General features: G+C 37.7%; 1 protein-coding gene and 1 long non-coding RNA gene across 8 annotated transcripts in view; one reads left to right on the forward strand and one right to left on the reverse strand.

Moving 5' to 3' along the window:
* Window positions 1–21,669, reverse strand: part of gba (glucosidase, beta, acid) — a 77,422-nt gene that overhangs the window by 4,637 nt on the left and 51,116 nt on the right. For all 5 annotated transcript variants that reach the window (XM_028795077.2, XM_028795075.2, XM_028795079.2 and 2 more), the window contains one exon: window positions 13,990–14,106. In XM_028795077.2, the coding sequence (XP_028650910.1) occupies window positions 13,990–14,106 (117 nt within the window). The remainder of the gene's footprint in view (window positions 1–13,989; window positions 14,107–21,669) is intronic.
* The window catches only part of LOC114646752 (uncharacterized), a 182,404-nt gene continuing 170,240 nt past the window's right edge, over window positions 9,506–21,669 (forward strand). For 2 of the 3 annotated variants that reach the window (XR_007934270.1, XR_007934268.1), the window contains exon 1: window positions 10,267–10,573. This is a non-coding gene — a long non-coding RNA (uncharacterized LOC114646752). Of the gene's footprint in view, window positions 10,020–10,266; window positions 10,574–21,669 lie in introns of those variants that run through there. The other variant, XR_007934269.1, reaches the window with a different exon arrangement.

Raw genomic sequence — 21,669 nt, forward strand, 5'->3', positions numbered from 1 at the left:
ACACAGAAAAATAAATACATTGATACTTCGGAATGTGTAATACAAACCAAAAAGAGAAAAGGAAACTATGTTAGGCATTATGATAAAGAGTATTTAAAGCTTGATTTCATTGTAGCCCCTGGCAATGAACTATCACCACGGCCTTTATGTGTAGTATGTTCCGAAATTCTGTCAAATGAAGCTATTAAACCTTCCAAACTTGCTCGTCATTTGCATTCGAAACAGAGATTTTACTGATAAGCCACTGGACTTTTTTTGAAAGATTACGTGACCAGATAAAAATGCAGAAAAGTCAAACGAAAATGATGACGACTAGCAACAAGTCACTGCTTCAAGCGTCTTATTTAGTTGCGCTTCGAATAGCTAAATCGAAAAAAACATTTACTATTGGTGAGGAGTTAGTAAAGCCTTGCATCTTAGATGTCGTTTGAGAAATTTTAGGTCCTCAAGCTGCTGTAAAACTAGAGGCCATACCGCTTTCGTACACCACCATTATGAGAAGAATTGTTGAGATGGCCACCGATATTGAAAATCAAGTTGTAGAGGGGATAAAGAAATCAAGATGTTTTGTGATTCAACTTGATGAATCAACTGATGTGAGTACTTTGCTTCGTGAGGTATAGTGAAGATGAAGACATAAGGGAAGAACTTCTTTGTTGTCTCGACTTACCTGGACGAACCACTGGTTCAGAATTATTTAATGCTCTTGATGAGTATTTTCAAGCGCAGGGCTTAGACTGGAGCAAATGCGTCTGAGTGTGTACTGACGGTGCTGCGAGCATGACTGGACGTCACTCAGGAGTAGTTGCGAAAATAAAAGAAGTCGCACACCCTGAAGTTTTGACCACTCACTGTATGATCCACCGAGAGCACCTAGCTGCAAAGAAGCTTTCTACTGAACTAAACACTGTGATGAATGATGCGGTGAAGATTATTAATAAAATTCGTAGTCGAGCTATGAACTCAAGGCTCTTCACGACACTATGTGAGAGCATGGACTCGCACCACCAACATCTCCTTCTCCATGAAGAAGTGAGGTGGTTATCGAGAGGAAGGGTTCTTTCGCGCCTTTTTGAACTGAGGGAAGAAGTGAAGCAGTTTTTGCGTCAGCAAAAATCTGAACTGGAGCCTTTGTTGAATGGAGAATGGCTGGCAAAGCTTGCTTACATGGCGGACATATTCAGTCTGCTCAATGAAGGTAATATTTCTCTGCAAGGGTCATATACAAATATTTTTACTTTAAGAAATAAAATGGATGCGTTTAAAAAGAAGCCAGCTCTTTGGAATAGTCGCTTACAAGAGGAAGATATAGAAATGTTTCCACTTTTGGAAGAATTTTTGATTGCTGCTGATGTCAACCAGAAAGTCATATTCAACATAATAAGTCAACATTTAAGAGCATTAGCTGAAAATTTTAATAATTATTTCCCTGAAAATGAGGATCCTCGTAAAGGTAACCTCTGGATTAATAATCAATTCTTGGAAGATATAAAGTCATGTGCACTTGATCTTCGTGAAAAAGAAAAGCTGATCGAGTTGTCTTCTGATGTCACTCTGGTGTCAAGACATAAAATGCAATCATTATCTCAATTTTGGAAATCGCTAGAAAAAGAATATCCATCTTTGAGTTATAAAGCTATTAAATTATTGGTCATTTTTTCGACTTCCTATTTGTGCGAAGAGACTTTTTCAGCCATGTCAATAATAAAAACCAAACAGAGAAATCGAATGGATGTTAATGCAGCACTTCGTCTCTCAGAAAAAACTCTGCAGCCACGTATATCAAATTTTCTAACAAAGCAGCAGCAGCAGATGTCGCACTAAAAAATTGTAATTGTATAACTGTCTAACATATACAGTACCTATATAGTAATAAAATACTATCTATATTGGTTTATATTTGTGTCTTAGCTTTCAGCCGGTCCGCGAAATATTTATCCTATTTTCACCAGTCCGCAGGTGCAAAAAGGCTGAGGAACACTGGTTTATATAGTGTCCATTATGTGAAGTAGTAGTTGAGGTTTGTGAACCATAAATAACATTACTTATTGCAGTAACATGTTTTTTACAGGCAAAGTTTGGTTTTGATATACGATTACATGGTTTAGAGTAGACATATTAGTTTTTGAAGTTCAAAGTTTGGGGAGTTGAGTGTGAAGTTATGAAATTGTGTTTAAAGTTTTGAAAAATTGAGCTTATTTTCAAGAATTGTGTCTAAGCATTTAGGAAAAACTGTACAATGTGCAAATTAATCATTGAGCTTCAGTTGCCTCATACTACTGAGCTCCTGAACCAATAACAGCAATTTTAGCTTTTATTTTCTCTCAGCATCATCTTTTGACCTCACTCAGAACCCTGGCAGTTTAAATTTCATGGGCTGGAGGAATTATGGGTGGGTGTTTTAGGAAGACACCCTGTGGGTGTAGCCTTTTCAGCACAGGATTTCTCGCTATTCACTACACACATTTTAATACGTTGTCCCCAGATGTGAATTCTTGTTTAAGAATCATGTCTGGTCCCGTGAGACTAGGCTATATGACGCAGTGAACGCTTGGACTCTCAAGGCGTGTTTTTGATTGTTTTTTGCAAAGTGAGTGACTTACCCAGTAATGTCCGTTCACAAATTGTTAAAACAACAATTAAGATATCATTGCGGATGATTCATACAGTTAGGTCCATAAATATTTGGACAGAGACAACTTTTTTCTAATTTTGGTTCTGTACATTACCACAATTAATTTTAAATGAAACAACTCAGATGCAGTTGAAGTGCAGACTTTCAGCTTTAATTCAGTGGGGTGAACAAAACGATTGTATAAAAATGTGAGGCAACTAAAGCATTATTTTAACACAATCCCTTCATTTCAGGGGCTCAAAAGTAATTGGACAATTGACTCAAAGGCTATTTCATGGACAGGTGTGGGCAAGTCCGTCGTTATGTCATTATCTATGCTAATAAAAGGCAAAGCCCTCACTGACTGACTCATCACTAATTCTCCAACTTCTCGTGTAGGTAGAAGGCTGAAATTTGGTAGGCTCATTCCTTACAGCTTACTTACAAAAATTAGGCAGGTTTCATTTCGAAATTCTACGCGTAATGGTCATAACTGGAACCTGTTTTTTGTCCATATACTCTAATGGAGGAGGCGGAGTCACGTATCGCGTCATCACGCCTCCTATATAATCACGTGAACTGAAAACAAGGAAGAGATTTACAGCATGAGTCAAACGCGGGAACGAAGGTAAATGACGTTAATTTTTGAGTATCTTTTAATACTGTGTAAGCATACATATTAACACATGTGCAATTAAACGTGTGCATTTACGGGGTGATTTCTCAGGCTTAAAAGCTCGCCTTTTATTAAAGAGGTAAATGCAAACTGTTTTCATTCTGAAGGGCACAAACCACGTTAGATTTCATGCTCAAGAGTAAACTCAGCACACAGCTTGGTCATATTACAACCGGTTCATTTTCTTCAGTTTAAAAAGGTTTACTTTTCTTCTTAATAAAATTTTTAAAGCAGTATTTCACCGCGTCATCACGCCTCCCATGTAAGCACGTGAACTGACCCGCTGCCGTTTGCAATGCCATATTCGCGAGATACAAGTTTAATAAGAAGACACGAGGTATGGACATTGCAACATCACACAAGACAGCGGCTCACGTGAAGTGACTGAACGCAGCAGGAGTGATCACTTCGATGAATCAAACCTCTTCAAAAAACACATTACAGTAATCCCTCGCTATATCGCGCTTCGCCTTTCGCAGCTTCACTCCATCGCGGATTTTATATGTAAGCATATTTAAATATATATTGCGGATTTTTCGCTGCTTCGTGGGTTTCTGCGGACAATGGGTCTTTTAATTTCTGGTACATGCTTCCTCAGTTGGTTTGCCCAGTTGCTTTCATACAAGGGACGCTATTGGCAGATGGCTGAGAAGCTACCCAACTTACTTTTCTTTCTCTCTCTCTCTTGCGCTGACTATCTGTGATCCTGACATAGGGGGTGTGAGCAGGGGGGCTGTTCGCACACCTAGACGATACGGACGCTCATCTAAAAATGCTGAAAGATTATCTTCACGTTGCTACCTTCTGTGTGCAGCTTTTAAGTATGCTGCACGGTGCTTCGCATACTTAAAAGCTCAAAGGGCACGTATTGATTTTTTTTATCTGTCTCTCTCTATCTCTCTGCTCCTGACGGAGGGGGTGTGAGCTGCCGCCTTCAACAGCTTTGTGCCGCGGTGCTTCGCATACTTAAAAGAAAACAGCCCTATTGAATTGTTTGCTCCTTTGAAGAGGAAGATATGTTTGCATTCTTTTAATTGTGAGACTGAACTGTCATCTCTGTCTTGTCATGGAGCACAGTTTAAACTTTTGAAAAAGAGACAAATGTTTGTTTGCAGTGTTTGAATAACGTTCCTGTCTCTCTACAACCTCCTGTGTTTCTGCGCAAATCTGTGACCCAAGCATGACAATATAAAAATAACCATATAAACATATGGTTTATACTTCGCAGATTTTCTTATTTCGCGGGTGGCTCTGGAACGCAACCCCCGCGATGGAGGAGGGATTACTGTACACAATTGATAAGGTACGAAAACAATATGAAACCGATTGTGGATTTGCGTACAGCCATTGAAACTTTCTGATGGCACGAGACTTCAGGTCACGTGTCTGCAAAAGAACGTCATTGAGGCAACTATTTTTAATGGCGGTGGCTCAGGGGAGAGAGTTTTTATTCCTCGCATCCCCGTTATACCGTCTGATCTCCCATTTCAATTCAAACGCCTCCAATTTCCACTAAGGCTCTGCTTCGCAATGACAATTAATAAGTCTCAGGGACAGACCCTATAAAAGGTTGGCATTGATTTGAGGCAAGACTGATTTTCACATAGCAAACTGTACGTTAAGCTCAGCACACAGGTTGGTCATATTACAACCAGAGGGGCGAACTGACAACGTGATATACAAAGAGATCCTTAACAAATAATTATTGACTCATTTTCCCTCAGTTTAAAAAGGTTTACTTTTCTTCTTAATAAAAATTTTAAAGCAGTACTTCGCTGCTGCGAAGTGCGGGTATTTTGATATATATCAAAATATATCGCATCATCACGCCTCCCACGTAAGCACGTGAACTGACCCGTTTGCCGTTTGCAATGCCATATTCGCGAGATACAAGTTTAATGAGAAGACACTTTTAACTGCCGGGTCTTAGCTAACATTAAATAAACCTGTGGACATCGCAACATCACACAAGAGAGCGGATCACATGAAGTGACTGAACACAGCAGGAGTGATCACTTCGATGAATCAAACCTGTTCAAAAAACAAATAACACATTTGATAAGGTACGAGCAGAATATGAAACCGATTGTAGATTTGCGTACAGCCACTGAAACTTTGTGACGCCACGAGACTTCAGGTCACGTGTCTGCAAAACAACCTCATTGAGGCAACTATTTTTACTGGCGGTGGCTCAGGGGAGAGAGTTTTTATTCCTCGCATCCCCGTTATACCCTCTGATCTCCCATTTCAATTCAAACGCCTACAATTTCCACTAAGGCTCTGCTTCGCAATGACAATTAATGTCTCAGGGACAGACCCTACAAAAGGTTGGCATTGATTTGAAGCAGGACTGCTTTTCACATGGCCAACTGTACGTTGCATGCTCAACAGTAAGCTACCACACAGCTTGGTCATATTACAAGCAAGAGGGGTGAACTGACAACGTGCTATACAAAGAGATCCTTAACAAATAATTACTGATACATTTTCCCTCAGTTTAAAAAGGTTTACTTTTCTTCATAATAAAAATTTTAAAGCAGTACTTCGCCACTGCAAAGCGCGGGTATTTTGATATGTAGATATATATATATATATGTACATATATATATATATATACATATATGTATATATGTACATATATATATATATATATATATATATATATATATATATATATGTACATATATATATATATATATGTACATATATATATATATATATGTACATATATATATATATATGTACATATATATATATATATATATATATATATATATATATGTGTACTGTATATATATGTAGATATGTATATATATATGTGTCTGTGTGTGTATATATGTATATGTGTGTGTCTATGTATGTGTATATATATGTTGACATATACACATATACATATATATATATATATATATATATATATATATATACATATGTATATATATATATATATGTAGATATGTGTATATGTAGATATGTATATATGTATATGTATATTTATGTTTATGTGTGTGTATATTATATATATATATATATATATATATATAAGACAGCAACACTCATAACAATAACAACACAATTACATTGACAATCATGTTACGTTATTTTTAAAATGTTTCCTTTTCTTTTTCATAACCTCTTTAACACACTACTTCTCCGCTGCGAAGCGCGGGTATTTTGCTAGTTAAGCAGATAAAAGGCCTGGAGTTGATTTGAGGTGTGGTGCTTGCATGTGGAAGATTTTGCTGTGAACAGAAAACATGCGGTCAAAGGAGCTCTCCATGCAGGTGAAAGAAGCCATCCTTAAGCTGCGAAAACAGAAAAAACCCATCCGAGAAATTGCTACAATATTACGAGTGGCAAAATCTACAGTTTGGTACATTCTGAGAAAGAAAGCAAGCACTGGTGAACTCAGCAACGCAAAAAGACCTGGACGTCCACAGAAGACAACAGTGATAGATGATCGCAGAATCATTTCCATGGTGAAGAGAAACCCCTTCACAACAGCTAACCAAGTGAACAACACTCTCCAGGGGGTAGGCATATCGATATCCAAGTCTACCATAAAGAGAAGACTGCATGAAAGTAAATACAAAGGGTGCACTGCAAGGTGCAAGCCACTCATAAACCTCAAGAATAGAAAGGCTGGATTGGACTTTGCTAAAGAACATCTAAAAAAGCCAGCACAGTTCTGGAAAAACATTCTTTGGACAGATGAAACCAAGATCAACCTCTACCAGAATGATGGCAAGAAAAAAGTATGGAGAAGGCGTGGAACAGCTCATTATCCAAAGCATACCACATCATCTGTAAAACACGGTGGAGGCAGTGTGATGGTTTGGGCGTGCATGGCTGCCAGTGGCACTGGGACACTAGTGTTTATTGATGATGTGACATAGGACAGAAGCAGCCAAATGAATTCGGAGTTGTTCAGGAGACATACTGCCTGCTCAAATCCAGCTAACTGCAATCAAATTGATTGGGCGGCATTTCATGATACAGATGGACAATGACCCAAAACATACAGCCAAAGCAACCCAGGAGTTTATTAAAGGAAAGAAGTGGAAAATTCTTGAATGGCCAAGTCAGTCACCTGATCTTAACCCAATTGAGCATGCATTTCACTTGTTGAAGACTAAACTTCAGACAGAAAGGCCCGCAAACAAACAGCAACTGAAAGCCGCTGCAGTAAAGGCCTGGCAGAGCATTAAAAAGGAGGAAACCTAGCATCTGGTGATGTCCATGAGTTCAAGACTTCAGGCTATCATTGCCAGAAAAGGGTTTTCAACCAAGTATTAGAAATGAACATTTTATTTCCAGTTATTTAATTTGTCCAATTACTTTTGAGCCCCTGAAATGAAGGGATTGTGTTAAAAAAATGCTTTAGTTGCCTCACATTTTTATGCAATCGTTTTGTTCACCCCACTGAATTAAAGCTGAAAGTCTGCACTTCAACTGTATCTGAGTTGTTTCATTTAAAATTCATTGTGGTAATGTACAGAACCAAAATTAGAAAAAAGTTGTCTCTGTCCAAATATTTATGGACCTAACTGTATATCACGCAACCCTAGTGCCAACTAGACTTCTGCTATCTACCTTTCATTTGTACCGAAATGTAATCACAAAGTGACTCAAGTATTAATAAATAATAAATAAATGGGTGTTCAAGGATTTGTAAAAATGATTGCTAAACTCATTCATAATGTACTTTTCCACTTCTTAAGTTCATGTTTCAGATATGTGGACTCCAGATTTGATTCCAAGATGCAATGCTTTTGCATATGCAGTGTGGACTGGTGGTGTTGCAGAATTGTAGCTCTGAGTTGCTCGGTTCCGAGTATGTAGGGGGCTGTTTCTGTAGGTCTTCTGCATGCTGTTTGCTGTTCCTAGGGATGGCTCTCTCTGTGATGAACCGGAATTGGATTAAAATAATTAGAACAATAATTAAGGAAGAATCAATATTTATTTCTGAAAACTTGTAGAAAATGTCTACGCAGTTTTCAGTTTTGAATGAAAGGAACACAGAAGGATTCTCATTTCCTTTGCATTACTAAGGCAAACTCGTATAGCATTTCACATTCACATCAAAGAAATATAATTTCAAACTGAACTACCAAATGAGCAAAACTAGTAAAGACAGATTCAGCAGTTGCCAGCTTCTCAAGACAGGTTGCCAAATTGCTTTCAAGTAGCCATAATTATGCCAGCATGAATAAATGATCACAAACAAAAGAAATATGCATTAATGGACCCAACATAAAAGTTCCAGCTGCATTTGAGACTCAGATTTCTTTGCAGCCAGCCCTCAAGGTGATTTGCGGTGTACTCAATTTACCATACAGCAACATAAAACTGGAACTGCAGCCGAATACTGCAAAAAGGCATGCAATAAGGCTCAAGCGCTCTAAAACTGAATAAACACGCAATATATAAGGCTATAGTGATATGAACTGTGTCTTGATCTGTAAAATATGAATAAAAGGAGAGCACAGGGTCCAAACCTGCCCTGGGCATGGCATACTCATCCTCAAGCTTACTACCACACGGAGTCAAAAGCTTTCTATCTTTTTAAATTTTTCTTCATTTTCAGTCTTTCTGGGGAGTGTTCAGACCATAGATAAATAAATAAATAAATTATATATATATATATATATATATATATATATATATATATATATATATATATATATATATATATATAAAAAACACACACACTATTTATATATTTAAAAAGCTTCTGTAAAAAGCCAAATTTCCTCCTGGAGACAAATAGAGTTTTATTTATATATACGGTATCTAATATATAATAAAATGCTATAGGAAAGAGGGGCTAATCATTCATTTAATCAATTATACAATGCTGGTAATTAAAATATTTAACAAGACACTATTGTGAGGTTGGGCAAATTATTGTAGGTTTAGTGAGTGATCTCGGATTTTTTTTTCAGTGGGAATACAATGAAATCTGTACAATTTATGAACAATGTTAAAGGTGAAAATCCACATTAAACAATTTCACATGGAATTCACTTTCACAAATAACTCACTTGATTTGAAAATAATTTGAAACCCTGAATCAAACAAAATAATACAATTTATTTATAACAAGGATTATAGAAGATAGATATATAGTGAGTATGTGTATATAGACAGATAGAAAACATAAAATTAATAAAGCTTAAAACGTTAGAAAATATATCTCCATTATAAAAAAAAAATCCTGCAGAGAAACAGTAGGGCGTCAAGACATGATCTTCACGTTAACATCACAGAAGACACTTAAAAGATCCGTGAGACGAAAGAGAATGGCCATGGAGCGTCTCGCGGGGACCTTAAACATGAGAATTTGTACCAAGAGATTGACCCAGGACCGTCTCGCGATGACGTAGAACATGAGATTCTTGCAAGACACGCCCTACTTACAACCAAACAAGAGCACGGGCAGCAACACACTCAGTCGTGTCAAGGCTTTGAGCACACACAGATCCAGGGCTCTCAGCGCATATAAAGCGTAGAAGGACAATACGTTATAAATGAAATGTAGATGACAAAGCGAAGAAGAAAGCAATGCATAGAAAAGAGACTCAAAAGTGTTGGAGAGACAAAAAAGAAAAAGAATAATCTAGGTGCAAATTTAGAAAATAAGGAAAGTAATTATCAGCCCGGAACAAGTGGAATTGGAAAAAAAAGCACGCCCAATCCGGATGTTGGCACTATACACATGCAGAGCAGGTTAGAGATTATGAAAGCAATGGAATTCGAAAGGCTCAAAAAAAAAAAAAAAAAAACCTTGGCGCGATACACATCTGGAGAAAGTTAAAGAACATAAAAGTAGGAAAATTAGAAAGTATAAAAAAAAAAAAGTGAAGATCGCAGCAGCGCAAATGGAAATTATTACTCGAAAAAGGGAAAATAATCACCACAGACCAGTTGTCATTGAAACAAAAGCAGGATAAAGCAATGTCAGAAATAAAAGACAGAGTAGAAAACAAAGTAAAACATCAAAGAGGTTAAAAAACAAGGGGACCAAACACATGCAGAGCAGGTTAGAGATGATGAAAACTGGAATTCAAAAGCCTCAAAAAAAAAAAAAAAAAGTAGGCGCAAAACACATGCAGAGCAAAATACAGAATATGAAAGCAGAAAAAAATGACAGTGTCCAAACAAAGACAGTAAAATTCGCATTAGCGCAAAGAAATAGAAATTATTACTCGGAAAAATAACGAAAAGGCAAATAGAGATCGAATATATGGACATAGGTGATATGTCAGAAGTATGTAAATATTGTAAGGCTTTGAAGTTTAAGTCAGAGAATTTCAAAAACAGAGTTTACCTCACATGCATTTATTGGTTACTCTGCAAAAAAAATTATTAACTGCTGATGATGTGGATAATTTTGTTTGTGCTGAAATTCCAAACAGAGAAACCTATCCGGAATTATGGTACAAAGTCATTAAAAACATGTCTCACTGACCTCATTTAAAAGATTCAGCATGTTGGGACTCTAAAGATTCCAAATATTGTTTTTACAGAAGTTCAGAAATAAAAGTGAAACTAATGAAATAGCAACAATTCAAAAGAAAAAAATCTTAAAAGTGTGTATCTGGAAAACCAAAAACGGGGGTTGGCAAGCGAAGCGAGCAGGGTGCGAAACCCCCTAGTACTATATATATTTAAATATTCTTAATTATATTATTATAATATTTAATAAAAATATATATACTATATATATTTAAATATTCTTAAATTTAAATATTATATATATACTCCTATATGAATTCTAATCTTCCGATTCATGTGGTTAAGTTCTTTAGCTAGTTTTGAGGCTTCTGTTGCCTGCACAGTGGCATTCACTTACTGATAGTCTGTAGTGGCTTATCTTCCCCAATAGAGCACTTCAACGATAAAAGTGTAGAACATACCAAGTGATGATGGGTTGTTAAGTAATAATGAGGCTCAACCCAAGTCACATTCAAAAGTAGTCACAAGAACACGAATGATGTTTTCACAGTAGGTCATGGGGGTTATCTGCTATTGATGGTACACAAAAAGCACATAGGAGGTGAGCAAGGCATTCTCAACAGTGAGAAATAACTGGTCTACAAAATGGGTGTGTGTATGGTGCATTAACGTTTAAAACTAGCTATAAAGAACTGGACATCGACACAAAATTGATAAATATCCACAAGCCTGGTCTGCAATAGAAATAAACATACTTCTTTATATTACTTGCACTGTGCCCCAGTTAATACAAACTATCGTCATTAGACTAACAATCCAATTACCTTTCATTCTCTCAGAATATGGAACCAATGTAGGAAGCACCTTAAGACAGAAAGGTTTTATCTGTTGCAGCTCTACATAGCAACCACCTTTTTTCACCCTCGTCTAGAAAATGTCCAGGATTAAAACACTTAAGAGACTTGTACACAGATAATGTGTTTGCATCCTACGAACAATTACTGTATGCTTCAAATTTAACTTCTCATCAACACAATTCCTCCACTACTTCCAAGCTAGAAACTTTGCTAAACAAAGCCCAAGTTTCCTCACCTTCCACCTTGTTCTATTACAGAAGAATTATTGATCAGTCTTGAACACTCAGATAGCATCTCTACAATTTATAAAATATTTGAAAGTCTTTTCCTTTCAAAGACCCCAGAGTACATTGGGGAAAAGGATCTGTTACGCAGTATTTCAGAAAAGGAGTGGAAGAATACACTTTAGCTCTATATGTGCCAAGCATTCAGTCATTCAACTTAAAATCTTTTATCGAGTGCAATTATCTTGTTTAATTGTTCAAAATGTTCCCAGGGCAAGATTCAACCTGTGAACATTGCAAACTGGCTCCAGCCTCACTGAGCTATGTTCTGGGCGTGCACCAAATTAACAAAGCTTTGGACAAAAATCTTTGCATGCCTAAGCCTTGGCGTCACAATCCCTCCTATTCCATTAATAGCTGTGTTTGCTGTACTCCCAGACAGCCTTAAAGTGGAGAACGACAAACAAACTGTAATTTCCTTTACTTCACTACTAGCATGTAGACTTATCTTGCTCAAATGGAAGAATCCCACCCCACCACTCTTAAGCCAGTGGATAACCGATGTTCTATACTAATTTAAATTGGAAAAAATCTAATTCTCACTTAGAGGATTGGTTTTTAAAATATGGCAGGATCTAATCAATAACATGTTAGAATAACCTTCCATTTTGGAGAAAAGGATACCCTTCTTTTCTATGGCTGCTGGCTCCTCTCTCTCTCTTGCGTGGGGGTTGAATTTTGCTTTGATTTGTTAAATTTGTCTTGACTTATGAAATGTTATCCGTTTCTAATTAAAATCAACAAAAATATTAAAAAAAAAACTTTTAAAATTTCTTAAAGTGCAAGAGAAGTACACCCTAATATGCATAATATGAATCTCCTGTTACTTTTGTCTGTTAATAAGAAGTGTGTTCTGTTCTAATAAGGAAGACAAAGGTTTTTAGCTAAAGTAGTTCTCACTAGGGCGGCACAGTGGTAGCGCTGCTGCCTCGCAGTTAGGAGACCTGGGTTCGCTTCCCGGGTCTTCCCTGCATGGAGTTTGCATGTTCTCCCCGTGTCTGCGTGGGTTTCCTCCCACAGTCCAAAAACATGCAGGTTAGGTGGATTGGAGATTCTAAAATTAGCCCTAGTGTATGCTTGGTGTGTGTGTGGGTGTGTTTGTGTGTGTCCTGCGGTGGGTTGGCACCCTGCCTGGGATTGGTTCCTGCCTTGTGCCCTGTGTTGGCTGGGATTGGCTCCAGCAGACCCCCCGTGACCCTATGTTCGGATTCAGCGGGTTAGAAAATGGATGGATGGATAGTTCTCACTAATCATGGTGGCGCAGTGTGGGTGATATATTTCATTTTGATAAGCACATGCAACTGAGAATTTCACTGTTCCCTGTACGTGTAACAATAATACTCTTATAAGCCTTAGATGTTAAAATGTAGACCCAAGATGTTTCAGTTTGTTGTTCTAGAAGCGGTTATTAGTTCTGGCATTAGTTTCAGACAGCACAGTTTGGGCAGACAGCTAAATCATTAAATATTGATAATACTGCCTCCAAAAATCCATTCATCCACTCATGTCTAAATTAGTTTATCCAGTTCAGGTATGCAGGAGATCTCTGTAGCATTGGGCACTAGGCAGGAACCAAGCCTCGACAGCATGTCTGTCATAGGACACACTCACACACACCTCTATGGCTTACTCACAACAGTTTAGAGTTGCTAGTTATTCAAACACACACATCTTTATGATTTCCCCCCTTCCCTCCAAGAAAAACACGCAAGCTCCATAAAGGCAGTGCCTGGGCCATGATTCAAATCAAGGACTTCGAAGTGGTGAGGCAACAGGACTAACTACTCCGCCACCATACGGCTTCTATGCATAAATATTGTTTTGCTTGAGGAAAGTTAAAATTAGCACTAACTGCACCTAAAGTGTTCCGATGCTTAATTTTAAAATGCATGCCTGTTCTAACAAATATTCCCTGCTGCCATCTCCTTTTTGCCAAGGAAGTGTGGTTCCATGCCCACATGTCTGTTGAAAACTGAGGCCAAGATTTCATTACCAGATCTGTAATCCACGTACTTAGAAACTGAGCTAGATGAAGATGTAGAGGCAGGAAAGGAACAACTTTACTACAGCACTCTGCTCCTGGTCAGCAAGTTTACCCACCTGTTGAGAACTGTTACAACTGCCACTCCATCTGGTCGGAGGAATGCCGTAGTCTCCAAGTTGCACTCACCACTGCCATCCAATCCAACCCGTTGGGAGTCCACAGGGAGGAACTTACTAGAAAGGGAAGCATTAATATTTTTGTTATTAATTGTAAGTTAGTGCCATAGAGAGAGACAGAAAAGAAACCCGCTATTAAATTTGAAACACACAAAGATAAAGTTTGCCCAGAAAATGGAACCCCTCTCTCACTAATATATACTTAAAAAAAAAAAAATTATATATTGTGTTTTGACAGAAATGAAGACCACTGACATATTGTATAGTGCCTATCTACAACTGTGGGGGGACCTCTAATTGAAAAGGCCCAGACTGGGCATACATTTGTCCACATAAATTTTTTATTACAGCTAAAGCCAACATTTGAGATAAATTTCAATTTTCATTAAGAAATAAGCAGGATATTAAACCTGTTTTTTCTTTAAAGCTGCAATACAACATCAGAAGATGGTCATCAGGACACCTCTGAGGACTTTCCAAACATCATTTATACAATCTGGTCCGAATTCATTTGTCACCTTAAAAACAAACAAGTGCTTAAAACACCACGTACAGTAATTCTGTTACAGCAGCGTTTTCTGCTTGATAACACCTGATCAGTTCAAGCTGACATCATGTGATGGGTGAACACCTGAATTCACAGGAATAAAAGAAAAATTTACAGCATATTAGGTCGAATTTGAACTGTTGTTCCCTCCAAACTATGCTGTCTTCATAGCTTGAATCAGAATGAGTTTTCTTATTCTCCTGGATAGTCTGCTGGCCATCCCATTTCAGCAATGCGTCATTGTGGATTTAGGGTTTAGTTGGGCACTCATATATTTTGTCTGCTGGAACTCCCTTTCTTCTGTGTGTCTACTGGCTGCATGTCATTACGTGGTTTGATCCTAATCGCATGTTAAATGATATAAGACAGTTCACATTCCTGATAGCTCTTTGAAGAGGTAGAATTCTGCCATTCAAATCCACTTCAGATTCAATCTTCCCACATCAAATATGTTTAGCACCATTTTGGTCAAATACACTATTAACTTTAGCTACTCTTCCCTCATAAAACATATGTTTATTGTTCAACAATTTTCATTATCTTAACATCATACAGTATTGTAACATTATTATGATCTGTTGTGAGTATACAGCAGGTTGAGACAAACCTGGAGACACGGACATACACACTGGAGAGAAGGGAATGAAAGTCAGTAGGAGTAAGATGGAGTATATGTGCATGAATGAGACAGAATTTGGTGAAAGGGTGAGACTTGGGACCAAAGCAACAGAGTGTGTGGCAGAGGGGAGAAAAAACGGTAGTGAGACCATCTGTGTTGTATGGTTTGGAGATGATGGCACTGACAGAAAGACAGGAGGCAGAGCTGAAGTGACAGAGTCTAAGATGCTATGAATTTTGCTCAGAGTAACAAGGGTAGACAGGATTATGAAGGAGTATATTGGAGGGACAACACTGGTATGACAGTTTGGAAACCAAGTGAAAGAGGCTAGATTGAGATGGTTTGGGTACATGCGGAAGGGAGATGAGGTGTATACCGGGAAATGAATGAAACCACCAGGCAAGAGGAAAAAAAGGAAGGCCAAAAAGGAGGCTCATGGATGTGGTGAGGGAGGACATAAAGGCAGTTGGTGTGGCAGAAAATGATGCAAAAGACAGGGATAGATGGAGATGGATGATCCACCATGGCGACCCCTAAATGGAAGCAGCCAAAAAAAGAACAACATCATATAATGTTACCCTATACTGGTGTAATAATTTCACATCCATGCAATGGGTTATCCCAGGGGGTTTCTGACTTGCACTCAATGCTGCCAAAATGGGCTCAAGTTCTCACACTAATTTTAGGTTGGGCAGGTTTGACAATGAACGTATGTATATACAAGATGGATTAATAAAGTATCTATCTATCTCAAATAATTAAACTCAAAATCTCTTGAAGAATTTGCAGGAAACTTCACAAAAACAATTATGATAAAAGGAGTCTTAAAATTAAAAATAATGATCTTATAAAGGTAGAAATTCTATATAAAAGGAGTAACCTTTGGCAAACAACTTTCAGCCGTAGCACTTGCGTCAAGCAGCAGAAGTGATTTCTAATATTATACTTATAGCAAAAGTGTGCTGGCAACACTCCAATGATTCAATAGAAGTAGTGCCCACCATTTCTCTGCCATTTGAAAAAGTGCTTTGCATGAATGTGGTCTTGAGTTCTTTTTTTAATGACTATATTGATATCCACAAAGACTGAAGGAGGAAAATTAAAATTACTTTATAATAATTGCAAATGGACCACATCTTTCCCATTTTTAGTAAACAATGGTGAAAAAGATAGTGGGGCAGGTTGATACAAAAATAAACAAGTACAGAACTTAAGCATACACCACGAAAAAGCTGTTAAACCTCCTTCAGTTCTATACACAGAATAGTCTGGGTGCTTAATGCATTAGAATGTGAATGCGAGATCCAATGCCATTATTCAAAAAAACATAATACATTGTGCACTTTTTGAATCAGGTATAATTCCCTACAAGTGGTTGAAACACATAGGGTAGCTATATCTGTCAGTAATCTTTTTTAGGTTAGTGTCCATTAGCTTTGCACAACATAATAAACCAACATTTGTCTACTTGTCCTTACAAAATGTGCTAGGCCATTGTGAATGGATACAGATAGCAATTTTTAAGTGTTTCCCATGAGACTAAAGGCCAGGACTCTTTCAGTTCTCTGGCTTCTGGCAGTAAGGGCGAAGAGTTTTTGCTTTTATATATATAATGTATTTTCCTTTATAACAATCCTTTCCTCTTGTTAATCTTGACTGCTAGTCTTTGCTGTTTACAAGTATCCCCATAACATCACTAATGCTCCCACCATCACTACCCTTTTGCTTTGTGGACTTTGTGACCAGGGTTAAGAAAATACCCCAGACAATCTAAGTTTGTAAAAGGTGTTCTGCACAGAACTGCAAACATTTTTTTCAGGTAAGTGTTGCTTATACTTCATTACTATATCTAAACTGAGAAACAAATAAGGATTCTGAATTTGAATTCAACAGCGTGCTTCGAATGTGGCCACCAGTAGCACTGCTAACAAAATGGTGTAGACTATCTGCAATTTCTGCATGGTCAAATTTGTTTTTCACCCAGTACAGGCACATTCATGTATTAAAGTGGTCAAGGTATGAATTTTTGGCTATGATGAATCAAGAGAGAGACTTATTCCAGATAAAGCACTTGACAGTTAACCTGGTGGCAATGATGAAATCACATTTTCCAGGTTTATCTAGGTTAGCCATTTGCTCCCACATCTTAACCTCCATTCCCCACAGTCCTTGACATCCTTTGGGTTAAGACCCACACTTTTCACATCATCCAACACCACCTCCAGCTACAAGTTCACCAGCTTCCCCCGGCCTCATTCCCTGTACTTCCATCATGACGCACCTCTTCAACCAAGCAAGCCCTGCCTTTCACTTCACGTGCCTAAAATCTGCCACATTATGAGACTTTTCCAGCAATTTTAATTTGTAGCTTTTTTTTTTAACATTTTATTTAATTTATTAAAATCAAACAACATTCCATACAAGCAGGTCACATTTTTACCAAACTAGGTTCAAGTCAAGTCAACCGGCACCCATGAAAAAGAGAGCTAGGACAACACAGTAAAACTTTAACAGTAGAAAAGATAAGTAAGTAAATAAATAAATAGAATAAAAGGGGAAGAGAATCTGCTTCCTCAATTTAAATACTTATTCTAAAATGTTAAGTAGATCCTGCCAGGTTTTCAAAAAGTTTTGCACAGATCCTCTAAGTGAGTATTTAATTTTTCCCAATTTCAAGTAGTGTATAACATCGGTTACCCACTGACTGAAAAGAGGTGAGTTAGGATTCTTCCAATTGAGCAAAATAAGTCTACGTGGAAATAGTGTAGTAAAGGCAATTACAATTTGTTTGTCCTTCTCCACTTTAAGCCCATCTGGGAGTTCACCAAACAGCTGTTAGTGGATTAGGAAAGATTATGACACCCACCAGGCTGTCTGAAAGGCATTTAAAGATTTTGGTCCAAAATTATGTTTATTTGGTGCACGTCCAAAACATATGACCCAATGAGGCTAGAAATTGATTGCAGTGTTCACAGATTGGACCTTGCCCTGGAAACATTTTGGACAATTTTAACCGAGATGTGCTCAACAGATGAATGATTGTATGCTTTGCACATATGGAGCTAGAGTGAATTCCATGCATTGCTGCCTTTCATTCCTTTTCCAAAATGTTGAGTAAGAGATCCTTTTCCCAATGTACTCTGGGATCTTTGAAAGGGACTTTAAAATGTTTTTATATGTTACAGAAATGCTGTCTCAGCCCTCGAGACTGATCAATATTTTTTCCGGAGTAGAAGTAGGTGGGAGGTGAGGAAAGTTGGGCAGGTTTTGTTTAGCAAAGTTTCTAATTTGGAGGTAATGAAAGAAATGTGCTGCTGGAAGGTTAAATTTGGAGAGTAACTGTTCATAGGATGCAAAGACGTTGTCTATGTACAGAACTCTTAGTGATTTAATCCTAAATGTTTTCCAGACATTAAAAGCCGAGTATGTTTGAGAAGTTGGAAAAAGGTGGTTATCGTGCAAAGGTACCACAGATAAAAGCTTCTCTATCTTAAAGTACTTCCTCTGCATTGGTTCCATATTCTGAGTGAGTGAAGCACAATTGGGTTATTAGTATATTGGCAATAACTTGTATTTACTGGGATGCAAAGCAAGCAATATAAAGAAGTGCTGCAGGATTTAATTTCTATTGCGGACCAGGCCTGTGTGTGTTCATCTGTTTGTGTCAATGTCCAGGTTTTTACAGGTTGTATATTTGCTGCCCAGTAATAAAACAAAGTTAAGTAGAGCCATGCCACCTTCTGCCTTAGGTCTTTTTAGGGTCACCCTTTCTATGCGTGGATGTTTTGAATTCCAAATAAATGAGGTTATGATTGAATCTAACTTCTTAAAAAATGATTTGTTGATATATATTGGAATGCTTTGAAATAGAAGCTTAGGAAAGATATTCATCTTGACAATGTTAATTCTTCCAGCTAAAGTGAGGTGAAGGGTAGACCATCTATGCAAGTCTTGCTTAAGTTTTTCCAAGCAGACAGCGAAATTTTGTTGATGAAAAGCTTTATGTTTACTTGTGATGTTTACCCATAGGCATGTAAACTGATCTGCAATGATGAAAGGGAAGGTGTGTGGCGGTATTACAAGAATTTGAAACTGCAACTCCCAGCTGTCTCTCATGCAGGGGCTGTTGGGGTCAAAGGAGGTCAGCACGGCTTTTAAAAAGGGGGCCAGTGACCAAAGGAGAAAAAGATTTTTGTAATTTGTGTTTCAAGTTCCTGTCTGTCTGCCTTCTGTTGAGTTACCTATACTTATTAGTTTTGTCCTGGATCGGTTCATGGTTGGGGTCTGGATTGTCTGCCGTCTGCCTGTGTACTTTAAGTGGATTCATGGCCATCCTGTGAAGAAAGGAGCGCTCCTGAACCCGTCCACCCATCTTCACCATTTCAGGAACTATCGGTAGGACTATCTTTACATTCCCATTCAACGTGCGGAACTCTGGACTCTCTTCATCATTACATTTCATCCATTACCATTTTTCATGGACTTTACTGTGTGTGTTTTGTTTGTGCTTTGTTGGATTTAATATATAATCTCCATAAGGGGAACAGGGGTGGTATTGTTGTTTTCATTTATTTCATTTGTTTTCATTACATTCTTTATTTGCTGTTTGATTACTGGTTTGCTTTGTTTTTGTCTCTGTTTGTGAGTGCGTGTGGGTCGGGCCAAGGCTGGAATCTCCACCATAAAAATAAATAAATCACCATCTTCTCAATGGTGTGAATCTTAGCGGCACCGGACTGCTACAGGTGTCCAGTCTAATATTGTGTCTTGGAGAGTTCAATGGTGTGAATCTTAGCGGCACCGGACTGCTACAGGTGTCCAGTCTAATATTGTGTCTTGGAGAGTTCACTGGAAAGAGCACACTTTTATTCAAATTTTATGAGACCGTAAATCTTTAAAAATTCTGTTAATGCTGCTAGGACCGCAGGCACAGTGTTTTGTGGATCTGATATAGTACCATATCATCTGCATATAGTGAAATTTTCTGTTCAAGTCCTTCTCTGATAATACCCTTTATCCCATAAACATTTCGACAGTGAACTGCCATTGGCTCTATGGCGATTGCAAAAAGCAGTGGTGACAAGGGGCATCCTTGTCTAGTACCACGTTCTAGTTTGAAGTAGTCTGAAATAATACTGTTAATACAAACTGAAGCTTCTGGTATAAAGCAGTTTAATCTATGCATATATGTTCAGGCCAAACCCAAATTTTTCCAATGTGGTGAAGAGGTAGTTCCATTCAACCATATCAAATGCTTTTTCTGTATCCAACGATAATATCATCTCCGGGGTGTTAGACTTTGTGGGTGAATATATTACATTAAACAGGCGACCAAGACTGGAAGCCAAGTGTCTGCCTTTAATAAATCCAGTTTGGTCTTGTGATATTATAAAAGGAAGGACTCTCTCAATCCTACTGGCAAGGACTTGAGAGTATCTTAACATTGTTATTCAGAAGCAAGATTGGTCTGTATGATGCACACTGTAATAAGTCCTTATTTTTCTTAGGAAACACATTAATTAATGCTTGTCAAAAGGTTTGAGGTAGAATTTTATTGTCTCTAGCTTCTGCAAATGTTGCTAATAAAAGTGGAGCTAACCTGAGAATTTTTTATAAAATTCAGCAGGGTAACCATCAGCACCTGCTGCTTTCCCACTCTGAAGTGAGTTCATAGCATCTAGTAATTCTGATATTGCTAGAGGTTTGTCCAATTCTTCTGTACTGAGAGTATCTAGTTGTGGTATCTGAAATGCATCCAAAAACGTCTTGTGTCTTGTCTTCTTTAATCTGAGTAGAATATAAGGCCTTGTAGTCTCTAAATGTGTGCATTATATTTTTATGGTCAATGATTTTGTTCTGTCTATGTTGGTAATTGCTGGGATTGCATTGTGAACTTCCTGCTTGTGGATTTGTCGAGCTAAGATCTTGTTAGCCTTCTCTCCATGTTCATAGTAATGATGTTGTGATTTAAAAATGAGTTGTTCTATTTCTTTTGTTGTCAAGACGTTGAGTTTTGAATGCAAAGCCTATCTTTTCCTATGATGTGCCTCATTCAGAGGGCTGGCATGTTCTTGATCTATTCTGGTAATTTCACCGATTAGCTATGATATTTTCTTGGTTTCCAATTTACTTTTGTGAGACAGATATGAAATAATCGGTCCTCTTAAGAAAGCCTTTAGAGTTTCCCAGAGGATTCCTGCAGGGATCTCTTTTTTTTTTTTTTAAGGAGACAAATACATCCTCAATTTGCATAGTGATTTATGCTGCATGATCAAAGTGGCGTGGTCGAAGATAACAATAGCATCATACTTAAAAGATTTAATCGTGGGCAAGAAATTGTTATCTATGAAGAAATAATCAATTCTTGAGTAACAGTGATGCACAGGTGAGTAGAAGGAATATACTCTTGAGTTTGGGTTTAAGAATCTCAAGGGGTCTTAAGTTGTAGCCTCCA

This window comes from Erpetoichthys calabaricus, chromosome 2, assembly GCF_900747795.2.
Source record: "Erpetoichthys calabaricus chromosome 2, fErpCal1.3, whole genome shotgun sequence".
NCBI classification, from domain to species: domain Eukaryota; kingdom Metazoa; phylum Chordata; class Cladistia; order Polypteriformes; family Polypteridae; genus Erpetoichthys; species Erpetoichthys calabaricus.